This window comes from Gymnoscopelus braueri (assembly GCF_963280865.1).
Source record: "Gymnoscopelus braueri genome assembly, chromosome: 17".
NCBI classification, from domain to species: domain Eukaryota; kingdom Metazoa; phylum Chordata; class Actinopteri; order Myctophiformes; family Myctophidae; genus Gymnoscopelus; species Gymnoscopelus braueri.
Genome location: NC_137617.1, coordinates 31178415 through 31191869, shown reverse-complemented (window position 1 = coordinate 31191869; position 13455 = coordinate 31178415). Strand labels below are relative to the sequence as shown.

Sequence of the window (13455 nt, the reverse complement as noted above, 5' to 3'; positions counted from 1 at the left end):
ATTATGAAGCATTTTATGATAATGTCAACAAATAAACATTGGCCACTGGGGGAAGTCTTGTACTATTGGTCACTGAGAGCTGCCCAGTTAGCGCTGCTGGGATGCACAGCACACATGTGCAAAATCAAAGAAAGGTGCTCTTTGGTTGTGGGCATAGCTTAAGGACCAAGGCACTCCTTCCTTTAAATTAAGATACCGGTACTTTTAGATGAAAGGAAGGCTTTAGGCTAACCCCAAGCACACCCCAAAAGAGCAAGAATATGTCCTTATCCTTGCTTGTCCGGAGTGTGCTTGGAGTAAGCCTTTCATCTATAATCTGTTTATTGACTTTGTGAGCATCATTTAACCACCTGGACTGACGTTGTCACATATTGAACTCTAACCGAGAGCACCTGGTTTGGCATAGCTCCGTTGAACTTGTCAGGAGGCAGTGGCTCAGGAGGTAGATTGGATTGGGATTGGAAGTTTCCCTTGTGTGTCGAAGTTGTGCAAGACACTGAACCCTTAACTGCTCCCTATAAGCAGGTTGGTGCCTTGCATGGTTTCCTCCACAGCCAGTTTGTGAATGGGTGTGTGTGTGTGTGTGTGTGTGTGTGTGTGTGTGTGTGTGTGTGTGTGTGTGTGTGTGTGTGTGTGTGTGTGTGTGTGTGTGTGTGTGTGTGTGTGTGTGTGTGTGTGTGTGTGTGTGTGTGTGTGTGTGTGTGTGTGAATGGATGAATGCCATGTACATTGTAAAGCACTTTGGAGAAAGGCACTATATAAATGAACCATTTAACATACTGCATGCCTATATGCTCTATTGAAGGCCACATACCTTCATCAGGGAGTGAGTAGTATACTGTACTACAGTATATACAGTACACTGTAAAGTCCTGAGTGTTAATTTAAGTTTGAGATTTAAAAAAGAGTGTAACTCTCAACTGGAACCAAATGGACCCTTTCAGGTCCATTTGGTTCTATTTATTTTGTACGCTCTAAGTTATGTTACTGTGTACTGCATGAGAGAGGAACAGCCACAACAAAAAACATCACCCAACTACAAATACTGTATCGCAATTATATGCCCCTGCCAACCAGTTGCAGTTTACATTCATTCATTCAACATGTTTTGTGAGGTCATAGTGACCATGACCTTTTACCACTTACTTCTTATCACTTAATTCTTGAGTTCAAGTGGAGATTGGCGATTATCTTTTGGGGTGAAAATGTCACGGTCACAATCAAGCTGCCCAGTATGACCACAACTACATACTGTTTTTAAACTCAAGTCTCAAGAATCAAGTCTGTTATTGTTCTGAATGCTGACTCGAATCTAAAACTCACATTTTGTTTATAACAACGTCTTTATCTTGGCTTCCTGTGGTGTTATAAATGGAAAAATATATAACAGGGTCAGCCTTGTGTTAGTCGCGAGGAATAAACAGTCCCTGCAGTACTAAATGGGTAATTCAACAGGTTGATTCTCTGCAGGACACAAGCTCAAGTGTTGTGTAACTGTAATAGACAAAAAGTCTTCAAATTGGGTCAGATTATGGGATTGGATGGGTTTGCTTCTTTGTATGTGTATGAATATCTACTATAGACTATACTGTAGTGTATATGTGTGATTGAAAAAAGGTGTGTGTGTGTGTGTGTGTGTGTGTGTGTGTGTGTGTGTGTGTGTGTGTGTGTGTGTGTGTGTGTGTGTGATGCAACAGTTAACATAACTTTAATTGATTATAAAAAAATATTGATTTAAATAAAATAATAGATTTTTCAAAAAAGCTCACTGAGTTTGTTGTTTGGCTATTTTCGGTATTTGTGTGTGACACCGTTGTACCACAAAATATAATATGGTTAATCATACTAATCGATTTAGTCAATCTATGATTCATTGATGGACTGTAATATATATCTCAATTAATTAATTAATTGAAGAATGTATTAAAAGAGTAATCGCTGAAACAAATATATCAATGGTTGCAGCTTGTGTGTGTGTGTGTGTGTGTGTGTGTGTGTGTGTGTGTGTGTGTGTGTGTGTGTGTGTGTGGCTGTGTGCGCGTGTGCGCGTAATTTTATTTTCGTGTCTGGCTGCCTCAACACAGCCCATCCCTCACGGGATTATTCAGACACATTTCAAAGAACACAACAGTATTTCCATTGCCAACATGCTGACACCAAAATAATAAACTAAACTAGAAAAAGTGCTCCTCGGAGCACAGGTCTCCGCCAGGTCAGGTAGGCTAGTGTGGCCTCCTGGTGGCACTATAATAGGCCAACGTGAAAAGGGTGGCATTTCTTCTTAGGCCTTTCACGACAATCGGACACTGACTGCATTCATGATTTGAGGCATTTTGTTAAAAACATCTGTTTCGCTAAATTAGACCTGCTGGTGGCGCTATAACAGGCCAATGTTAAAAGGGTGGCATTTGTTCCTCAACATAGTGTGAATGTGCGTGCAAAGTTTGACCGCAATCGTTCATGATTTGCGGAATTTTGTACAAAACAAGCCAATAATGCAAACTTTAGATGTCAAACTTAGCCAATCAGGATGGAATATGAAAATTCAAACACATCCGTCGTGATCACATGACTATAGAGATCATGTGTACCGATTTGCGTGAAATGTGGATAAAATTGGAACGAGTAGTATAAAATAATGTGTTTTACATAAGTCGGCCTCCTGGTGGCGCTATAAAAGGCAGATGTGAAAAATGCAGGGCAAAGGTTTTTCCTTGACCTCTAGGGAGTGTGCATACAAAGTTGTACACAGATCGGTGCAGTTATAGGTAAAAACACGAATCGGCCTGTTATAGCGCCACCATGAGGCTGATTTGAAAAAAATCAAATGGTTGTTCTTCCTCGGCCTAATGGGAATGTGCGTGCAAAATTTCACTGAAATTGCATGCTGTGTTCATGATTTGAGGCATTTTGTTCAAAACGGAGCACTCCTGCAAACTTTGGACATTTTTTGCCAATCAGGATGGAATATGAGAAATTTGAAAGACCAGTTTCGTTTAATGACTATAGAGATACTGTATACCGATTTGCGTGATTTTTGGACAAAATCTGTAGGAGTACTGTCAAAAAATATGTTTTGCACAAATCGGCCTCCTGGTGGCGCTATAAAAGGCCCATGAGAAGAATTTGGGGCAAAGTTTCTGAATTGGCATCCAGGGAGTGTGTCTGCACAGTTTCGCTGCGATCAAGACAACGGCGCCGGAGATTAGCTGGTCACAGACGGACGGACGGACACACGGACGGACGGACGGACACACGGACGGACGGATGGACGGACGGACAGGGGGAAAAACATACTCTCTCGCCATGCTTTTCGGCCTGGCGGAGACAAAAAATAAACACCACATACTGAATACATGACTCTGATCAAAAGTACAGAGACAGTTTAGTAGTAAAATTTTCAGACTAGAGAGTGGAGTGCAAGGTATTTATACTTGTTTGTGAATTCAAGTTTGTTACAGCCAAAGTGGAATTGATATTCACTTATATCACTTATTTTCGGACCAGGTTTTCTAAATTCCATAACCTCTGTCTTTTTTTGTCAAAAAGATGTTGTTTACTTATTTTAGTTTTAATTTTTATTTTTGGGCTTTTTATGCCTTTATTATTGATAGGACAGTAGGCTGACAGGAAATGGGGAGAGAGAGATAAAGATGGGGAGTGACACGCAGCAAAGGCCGCCTGGATCGGGACTCGAACCTGCAACGCGCTGTTCGGCTACATTGTAGGTGCCCAGACCGCTACGCCAGCGTTCCAGGCCAGATGTTATTTACTTTTAAATGCACTTCTACATTGGATTGTGCAAATAATCCCCCCCGATGCTAGGCGCTCTCACGTGTGTTATTCTATTATTTCCAAACCATATTGAGGGGTACCCTCAATGTCAATAATGCCCTCTCCGCATAATGGGTTTAATTCAGAGAAATAATGTAAATAATCTAGTGATTGTAGAAGAACTGTTCTGTGTGTGTGTGTGTGTGTGTGTGTGTGTGTGTGTGTGTGTGTGTGTGTGTGTGTGTGTGTGTGTGTGTGTGTGTGTGTGTGTGTGTGTGTGTGTGTGTGTGTGTGTGTGTGTGTGTGTGTGTGTGTGTGTGTGTGTGCGCATTTGTGCATACTGCATAGACATACAGTACCTGGGAATGCTATGTAGCTTTGACTTGCAAGGTGTTACGAGTTTCAATTAACCGCATTCTCATTCAACAGTCCATTGGCCATTTATTGGTTCACCCTGACCTGCTAACCTGTGGTCCCTCACCTGCATTCAGCCCTTTCTCTCAGGCTACACACGTTCAAAATGCTTTGACCCATTTTCTTTTTCTTTCAGTCTCTTTGTTCCTCTTTACTGCCCTCCACTCCTCTGTCTCCGCACATTTCATTCACCTGCAGACAGTGTGCGTTCTCCGCGTACTCCGTCTCCGCACATTTCATTCACCTGCAGACAGTGTGCGTTCTCCGCGTACTCCGTCTCCGCACATTTCATTCACCTGCAGACGGTGTGCGTTCTCAGCCACACGTTTTACGCCTCCGTGGTTCAATATTCTCAGTGGCATGAGGTATACCTGCTGGCTTGTCCCTTGTTCGTATTAGAAGACTGGTAGATGTAGGTCAGTGGGGAGAAGCTAATTGTACGACGGCCTGTCTTTCTGTGTGTGTGTGTGTGTGTGTGTGTGTGTGTGCGCATATGCTCTTTCTTTCAGGTGACTACTTCGGGATCTTGATGGAGGAGAAAGTGACCAGCTTCCCTTTCAACCTCATTGAGAATCCAATGTACTGGGGCAGCACTGCAAACTACCTTGGCCTGGCGCTCATGTAAGTTAGCATGCACCTAAAAATTACATGGCTGAGTGGCGTAGCGACCACAATCACATTACATTACAGTACCATCTCTCCTCTGACTCCTCCACACTAACACTGTTTCCATTAAATGTTGAATACATTTTCATTCAAATAAAATGTGAATAACACATAATATCTAAAATTTATATAGCGCTTTTCTAAGTACCCAAAGACGTTTTACATGTGGGGACATGTTTCCGTCACCTTGGCTGAAGCGAATAAAACATGTAATGTGAATGTAAAATATCCATAAAACATTTAGCAAGACCACATGAGAACAATGGAGACAGCACTGTAGGTGGACAACCTATTACTTCTCAACATCTCAACATGCACCAGTTTGCCTGTATTCAATGGTGGCCATCTTGTGACAACCACTGAGCCCGTTATTAGAAGAAACTGTTCCACATCATTCTTTATACGATAAAGGTTTCTTTTGCAGTAAATGACCATATATGGGCATATCAGTACCCGTTGTACCCGTCTGTCTGTCAGTCTGTGTCCCTGTGTCCCTTTTATGCCCAGAAAAAGAGGTTGCGCATCAACAATGGGTTTTCTCAGTGGAGTGCTAGACCCAAAATCCCGTATACACATCAAAAGTACGAATTGAAAAAATCCCAAAAAGGTAGCACATCCAAAATTTCTAATCAATGGAGGACAAAGTACTAAAATTTTTATTGGCACACACCAAGAAACGAACTGCTCGCTTATTGTTGTGTGCCAATAAAAAAAGTGGAAATGTGAGTACTTAGTCCTTCATTGATTTGAAATTTTGGAAGTGCTACCTTTTTGGGATTTTTTTTCAATTCCTACTTTTGATGTCGTCAATATACAGTATGCCCATATATGGGTATGCCCATACTTTGGCATATTGGTCGATGCAGTGGTTCTCCGCAACTGGATCTGATCTCCATATATGCATATATATGGGCCTATCGGTCGGATCGCTGGTTCTAGACAACCTATCTGACCGATTCTACGTCATGCATGGTACTCCCCCGGGTCGTTGGCGACGCACGTGCAGAGTTTGAAGTCGGACAGACAGACGGACACACGGACGGAGAGAGATTTCGCACATTTATTGTAAGACAGACTAGACCAGTGCCTACTCGAAATGATGCAAGTTGTGAAGTTGGAAATACATGCCCCACCACCCTCTAACATGTTTAATTTTTGGAGGTATTTTCTCGCCTAGTGTGACCCAAGGTTATAATAGTTTTGGATTTTTCATTATAGTTTAGTTTTAGTTAGTTTTTTTTTTTTCAAAAGATTTGTATACCTTTTATAGCCTACATTTTGAAAACTTGTGAAATGGGACATTCTGCATTAGGAGTACTTTTACCTTTGTAATTTTGATACCAATACTTTTGTGCTTTTACTCAAGTACATTTTGAATTCTGGACTAAATACTTACTAGTATTTCTTCATTGCAGTATTGATACTTTTACTTAAGTAACACCACTGATAGCGAGTACCTTGACAAGGCAGCCTCTCTGAGCACCCAGAAACCTGAGACCCCTGGACCCTGTGTGTCTCATGAAAGGATTTATGTTCATATCTTGTATGGCTATTTTGTACCTGGCACAGTACATTTTGCACTTAAAGGAGAAATCCGGACATTTTAAGTGTTATCTTTGATGTGTCGTTACTCACCTACCGACGTAAAAAGTGGCGTTGTTTTTTTCCAGAGATTCCCCTGTCGTCATTTTTTCAACCCCCTCCGTTGGCATAATGGGAGCGCGTGGCTTAGGGAAATTCGTCTATTATAACCGATGCAAAGTTATTTTTTTCTCTACTACTACTCATTGTAGAGTCTCATGATAGTCAAACATGCGCTGAAAGTTCCTGAGAGGCTACCGCTTATTGTTGTGTGCCAATAAAAAAAGAAATGGAAATGTGAGTACTTAGTCCTTCATTGATTTGAAATTTTGGAAGTGCTACCTTTTTGGGATTTTTTTTCAATTCCTACTTTTGATGTCATCAATATACAGTATGCCCATATATGGGTATGCCCATACTTTGGCATATTGGTCGATGCGGTGGTTCTCCGCAACTGGATCTGATCTCCATATATGCATATATATGGGCCTATCGGTCGGATCGCTGGTTCTAGACAACCTATCTGACCGATTCTACGTCATGCATGGTACTCCCCCGGGTCGTTGGCGACGCACGTGCAGAGTTTGAAGTCGGACAGACAGACGGACACACGGACGGAGAGAGATTTCGCACATTTATTGTAAGACAGACTAGACCAGTGCCTACTCGAAATGATGCAAGTTGTGAAGTTGGAAATACATGCCCCACCACCCTCTAACATGTTTAATTTTTGGAGGTATTTTCTCGCCTAGTGTGACCCAAGGTTATAATAGTTTTGGATTTTTCATTATAGTTTAGTTTTAGTTAGTTTTTTTTTTTTCAAAAGATTTGTATACCTTTTATAGCCTACATTTTGAAAACTTGTGAAATGGGACATTCTGCATTAGGAGTACTTTTACCTTTGTAATTTTGATACCAATACTTTTGTGCTTTTACTCAAGTACATTTTGAATTCTGGACTAAATACTTACTAGTATTTCTTCATTGCAGTATTGATACTTTTACTTAAGTAACACCACTGATAGCGAGTACCTTGACAAGGCAGCCTCTCTGAGCACCCAGAAACCTGAGACCCCTGGACCCTGTGTGTCTCATGAAAGGATTTATGTTCATATCTTGTATGGCTATTTTGTACCTGGCACAGTACATTTTGCACTTAAAGGAGAAATCCGGACATTTTAAGTGTTATCTTTGATGTGTCGTTACTCACCTACCGACGTAAAAAGTGGCGTTGTTTTTTTCCAGAGATTCCCCTGTCGTCATTTTTTCAACCCCCTCCGTTGGCATAATGGGAGCGCGTGGCTTAGGGAAATTCGTCTATTATAACCGATGCAAAGTTATTTTTTTCTCTACTACTACTCATTGTAGAGTCTCATGATAGTCAAACATGCGCTGAAAGTTCCTGAGAGGCTACCGCTTATTGTTGTGTGCCAATAAAAAAAGAAATGGAAATGTGAGTACTTAGTCCTTCATTGATTTGAAATTTTGGAAGTGCTAACTTTTTGGGATTTTTTTTCAATTCCTACTTTTGATGTCATCAATATACAGTATGCCCATATATGGGTATGCCCATACTTTGGCATATTGGTCGATGCGGTGGTTCTCCGCAACTGGATCTGATCTCCATATATGCATATATATGGGCCTATCGGTCGGATCGCTGGTTCTAGACCGATTCTACGTCATGCATGGTACTCCCCCGGGTCGTTGGCGACGCACGTGCAGAGTTTGAAGTCGGACAGACAGACGGACACACGGACGGAGAGAGATTTCGCACATTTATTGTAAGACAGACTAGACCAGTGCCTACTCGAAATGATGCAAGTTGTGAAGTTGGAAATACATGCCCCACCACCCTCTAACATGTTTAATTTTTGGAGGTATTTTCTCGCCTAGTGTGACCCAAGGTTATAATAGTTTTGGATTTTTCATTATAGTTTAGTTTTAGTTAGTTTTGACATTTTTTTTTCGAATTCAGTTAGTTTTAGTTAGTTTTCAGAGCGGGTTTGCTAGTTTTTATTTAGTTTCTATTTTTGTGACAACGCTTAGTTTTAGTTTAGTTTTTATTAGTTTTAGTGTTAGTTTTAGTTTTTAAGTTTTTTTTATACTTTGTCAGGTGCAGGATTTAAAAGGTCAAAGTAAGTATTGTGTGATAAAAACTAAAACAAAAGATACAATTTAAAAATATATATTATTCAGTTACTGTTGGACAATCCACCATCCACACAACTATAACCACAGTCCACAAGATAGCAGCCTTAAAGGAGAAATCCGGACATTTTAAGTGTTATCTTTGATGTGTCGTTACTCACCTACCGACATAAAAAGTGGCGTTGTTTTTTCCCAGAGATTCCCCTGTCGTAATTTTTTCAACCCCCTCCGTTGGCATAATGGGAGCGCGTGGCTTAGGGAAATTCGTCTATTATAACCGATGCAAAGTTATTATTTTTTTTTTTATTTTTTTTTTTTATTATTTTTGTCTACTACTACTCATTGTCTCATGATAGTCAAACATGCGCTGAAAGTTCCTGAGAGGCTACCGCTAATGCCGAACGAGCTAACGCTAGTTGCTTGTTTCTCTCCCAGAACCTGGCAACTTGGTGTTGCCAGGTAAGTGCAAAATGTACTGTGCCAGGTACAAAATAGCCATACAAGATATGAACATAAACCCTTTCATGAGACACACAGGGTCCAGGGGTCTCAGGTTTCTGGGTGCTCAGAGAGGCTGCCTTGTCAAGGTACTCGCTATCAGTGGTGTTACTTAAGTAAAAGTATCAATACTGCAATGAAGAAATACTAGTAAGTATTTAGTCCAGAATTCAAAATGTACTTGAGTAAAAGCACAAAAGTATTGGTATCAAAATTACAAACAAAGGTAAAAGTACTCCTAATGCAGAATGTCCCATTTCACAAGTTTTCAAAATGTAGGCTATAAAAGGTATACAAATCTTTTGAAAAAAGCAGATCTACAAGCTCCCCAAAGCATTGTGAGCTTGTATCGGCTATTTTCAAATGGCCGAAATGAAGTGGGTATAATGTATGTTTTGTAATAATAATCAAAATACCTACAAAGTAACTAGTAACTAAAGTTTAAAATAATTGTAGTGGAGTAAAAGTACCATATTTACCTCTGAGAGATGTAGTGGAGTAGAAGTAAAAATACAGAAAATTGGAAATACTCCAGTAAAGTAAAAGTACCTCAACATTGTACTTAAGTGGGCTACAGTAGGCTACTTGAGTAAATGTACTTAGTTACTTTACACCGTGGTCCGTGGGGTTTTTCCCCTTGATAATTGCTCCACATTGTATCACCCGTTTGCACTACAAGGCAATTGTTATTGTCTTTCTTGCTGTTGTATTCAAATAAATCCCATATAGGACCAAATTTCTCCCAACTTGTTTCTCCGTCGCCATTATAAAGTAACGTCACTGCCGTGCAGTCAGTCAGTGCTGCTCACGTGCGACGATGCACATTGAAAACAACCAAAGTACCTCGCCCCAAAACACGCTCGCCCCCAATTTTTTCGCGTACCAGTGATTCTAATACTGCCGGATTTGCCCTGGGGCGACGGTGTTTTGGGGCGACTACGTCTGCGGACCAACGGTGACCGCAACTGACGTAGAACTGCGCAGGGGAAATGAATCGAATTAATTTAAATCTAAAAGGCTTATAAATATTGAGAAAAACGAAAACTAAGGGCATTTTGATTATAATTTCAGTTAGTTTTAGTTAGTTTTGTAAACACACAATACAGTTTCAGTTAGTTATCGTTTTTCTTTTTTCTTTTAGTTTTTATTTAGTTTAGTTAACTGAAATGTTTTTTCACCTTTAGTTTTCGTTATTTTGTTAGTTTTAGTTAACTATAATAACCTTGGTGTGACCACTCCCACGACCCTTTCATTGTGTTGATCAGTTATGACCGTAGAATCTCCAGTGCGTTCTGCCCATCCACAATGAATATGGCACTGCTAGTCATATTATTGATTTACTTTATTATATAACCTACTGTACCAAAGCATTATCGTTAAAATAACTAATTTATAATGCCATCCTTTATGTGTAAAGCCCTACTGTGTGTGTAAGTTTCCTTCATATTGTTTGTCCGTGGTCAGTTAACTTGGACAAGAGCGAAGTGGAAATGTTGGGCACAAGGGGGAAGGAGAGAAACTTCAGGGAGTCTATAATGCTATTTATGGAATGCCAAAACGAGTGAGTTATTACGCATGGGAGGGGGGGGGGGCAATTCATTCCGGTGCGACATTAACATTTAATTTTTCTGTTTGGATGGGGATTCTATTTGTCTATTGGACGAGACTATTTGGATTCTTATTGAGGAGTTTTTAGTATACCCTTTTCCATGTGGATCTCGTTTGGATTGACTTCATTATTCCGAGACATCCAAGTGAGTGATTTGTGTTTTAAGTCGATCGGTCGGAAGGTTCTCAAGACACGTGAAGGACAGATACCCTATTTATATAAATATAAAGGTGGCACTTGCTTTATTTTTTACTGTAGATGAAGTCCATTTCCCTCTGGACAAAGATGTCTATATGCCTTTGTTGTAGAAGTGAGCTGCTCCTTGTTAACTGTAGGCTATTCCTGAGTTTCATAAAGCCTGAGCAAAAATCTGGTGGCCGACCAGATTTTCTGCAATCTCACAAAGTGCTGCATACATCGCAATAAGAAATTGCATCAGACATCAGTGGCCAAATTTGGTGTAAATAATTAATAACAAAATAAATGTTCTAATGAAGAGAACAAATAATTGGTCTACTGTTTATTTTCATGTCTGTTTATTGTGAAGTGATGTAATTACAGCTCCCCCATCTCTGATCAAAGTTAGGCTCCTACAGTACAACATCTGTATGACACAGACACGTGTGCAAACACATGAGTGCGTAGACACATGATGCACACAGAGGCACGAATACGTGTGTGGAGCATTAATTTTGGACACATACGCAAGAATCTCACACACGTGTCTGCAGGTGATGTTAGTTCTAATAATACACACAGTAAAATCCTCCATTTTGATAACAGTGGGTTTAAAAATCTGGACATTTAGCAGCTGCTCTTATCCAGAGCAATTTCAAAGTGCAAGATCAGAGTAAGTGGCATGAAGTAGCGTACCCTAGTCAACAAATGGCAGGGTAAATGGTCACATAACTAGAGCGCAAAGAAAACAATTTATGCTTCAAAGAGACTAGGATGAACATCAAACTTAGCATCTGTCTAAAAAGACTACATGCTCCCTTAACCCATGAAGACCCAGAAGTTTCACTTTTACTTTTACTTCACCAGCCATTACAGACTTTCATGGCAGACACAGACAAACCCTGGTCTAGATGATTGATTGATTTGATTGAATACTATTTTAGCAGTTTGCAAAAAAAGCACCAGAAAGTACAGTTCAATACAAGGTCTGCTAAGAGGGGTCCATTGGGGTCCTTTGTTCTCGATTCATCGAAACATTTAATGACAGATAAATATACAATACCATGCAAAACATCATATAAACAGTTAGAAATCAGGGGGGGGGTGGCAGGCATTGACTTTTTTACAGGGGCCTGTTTCGAATTGCAGCCACCTGGCTGTAAGTGCTCTTTTAGAGCTCTGAAGGAGAGTAGGGATTTACACTCCTTTACGACTTTTGGTAGGGTGTTCCACATTCTTGTGGCATAGCAGGAGAACGAATGTAACCCCTTGTTTGAGCCAAATCCGGGTTGAACGGGATTAGTGGAGCTCCCTCTGGTGTTGTGATTGTGGAAGATTTATTTTTGAAGATGGCTTGGCTAAGGCATAAAAAAACTGCTCACTTCCTTGCCTTAACTGCATCAAATAGTATCTCTTAATATGCCTCGCCCCCAAGTCAGATGCATGTAACGAATGCATGTAATAAGTGAGGAACGGACAAATGAGTGGCAAATCACTTCCCACTACTTCTGCTCTTGAAATGTGGTGGCGGGGGGGGGGGGGTGAGACCTGATGTCTACCAGAGACATCTCCATGACAACCATGGAAACTTGCCAGGAGTCTGACTGGCACAGCTGCAGTTGCTAGGACCCCGGCACAGCGGGACCGATGCCAAACTCTTATTTTTCTGTTCTTTTTCGCTTTCACGCAGTCACTCTGATCTCTCTCTCTCTCTCTCCCTATCTCTGTCTGTCTGTCTGTCTGTCTGTCTGTCTGTCTGTCTGTCTGTCTGTCTGTCTGTCTGTCTGTCTGTCTGTCTCTGATGAAAATGGCAGGAATGGTTGGGTTAATTGCAGAGCTTCTATCTAAAGATACTTTGAAAGTAACATCCCATAGTCTAATCTATAGTCACATAAACTATCGCTGCGCAGTGTGGGGCAACACAGCTCAAAGAGATGAGGAGACTGCAGATCACATTAAACAAGGCAGCAAGAATGGTCTTAATATGTGGGTATGAAATAGGTACGAGTGAACTGCACAGTATAATGGGATGGCCCACAGTACTTGAGTGTGTGAGACAACAGTCTGTTGCATTCATTTCCAAAATTCTAATGTTAGATAAACCAGTTTGTAAAAAGAATAAATTGACATTAGTTTGTGATAAACACTAGGTCAACACAAGATCAAGACACAAAGATTACTATCTTTAAAAATAAAGGGAAGCCGATTTTTAGGGCTGTTAAATGGATTTCATTTCTATACTGTAACTAGGATTGCTTTTTATTGATTGATATACCATTAATTTGTTTTCTTTTGTTTTCTGTTTTTTCAATTAAATTGTTGTACTGTCAGTGGGCTGTAGGATGTTGGTAGTACTATAGCATGTAGATTGGTATATGTATTGTATATGGGCAGGCACGTGCTTATTATCATAATTCTATTATTTAGATAGATATCATTTAGTTAGTTAATATATAAATATGGCATCTTGGTGCCAGATACTGTAGCCACTGCAGGGTGGGTAGCTTAAAAAGAACCGGAAAGTGGAAATGAACACCCATGTGAACAGGTACAGGAACTACACCAAGAGCTCGAAGGGAGACGCA

General features: G+C 40.4%; 1 protein-coding gene across 2 annotated transcripts in view; it reads left to right on the top strand.

The window, feature by feature from the left end:
- pemt (phosphatidylethanolamine N-methyltransferase) overlaps nucleotides 1-13455 on the top strand; it is an 84171-nt gene that overhangs the window by 46219 nt on the left and 24497 nt on the right. For both annotated transcript variants that reach the window (XM_080456182.1, XM_080456183.1), the window contains exon 5: nucleotides 4698-4809. In XM_080456182.1, the coding sequence (XP_080312308.1) occupies nucleotides 4698-4809 (112 nt within the window). The remainder of the gene's footprint in view (nucleotides 1-4697; nucleotides 4810-13455) is intronic.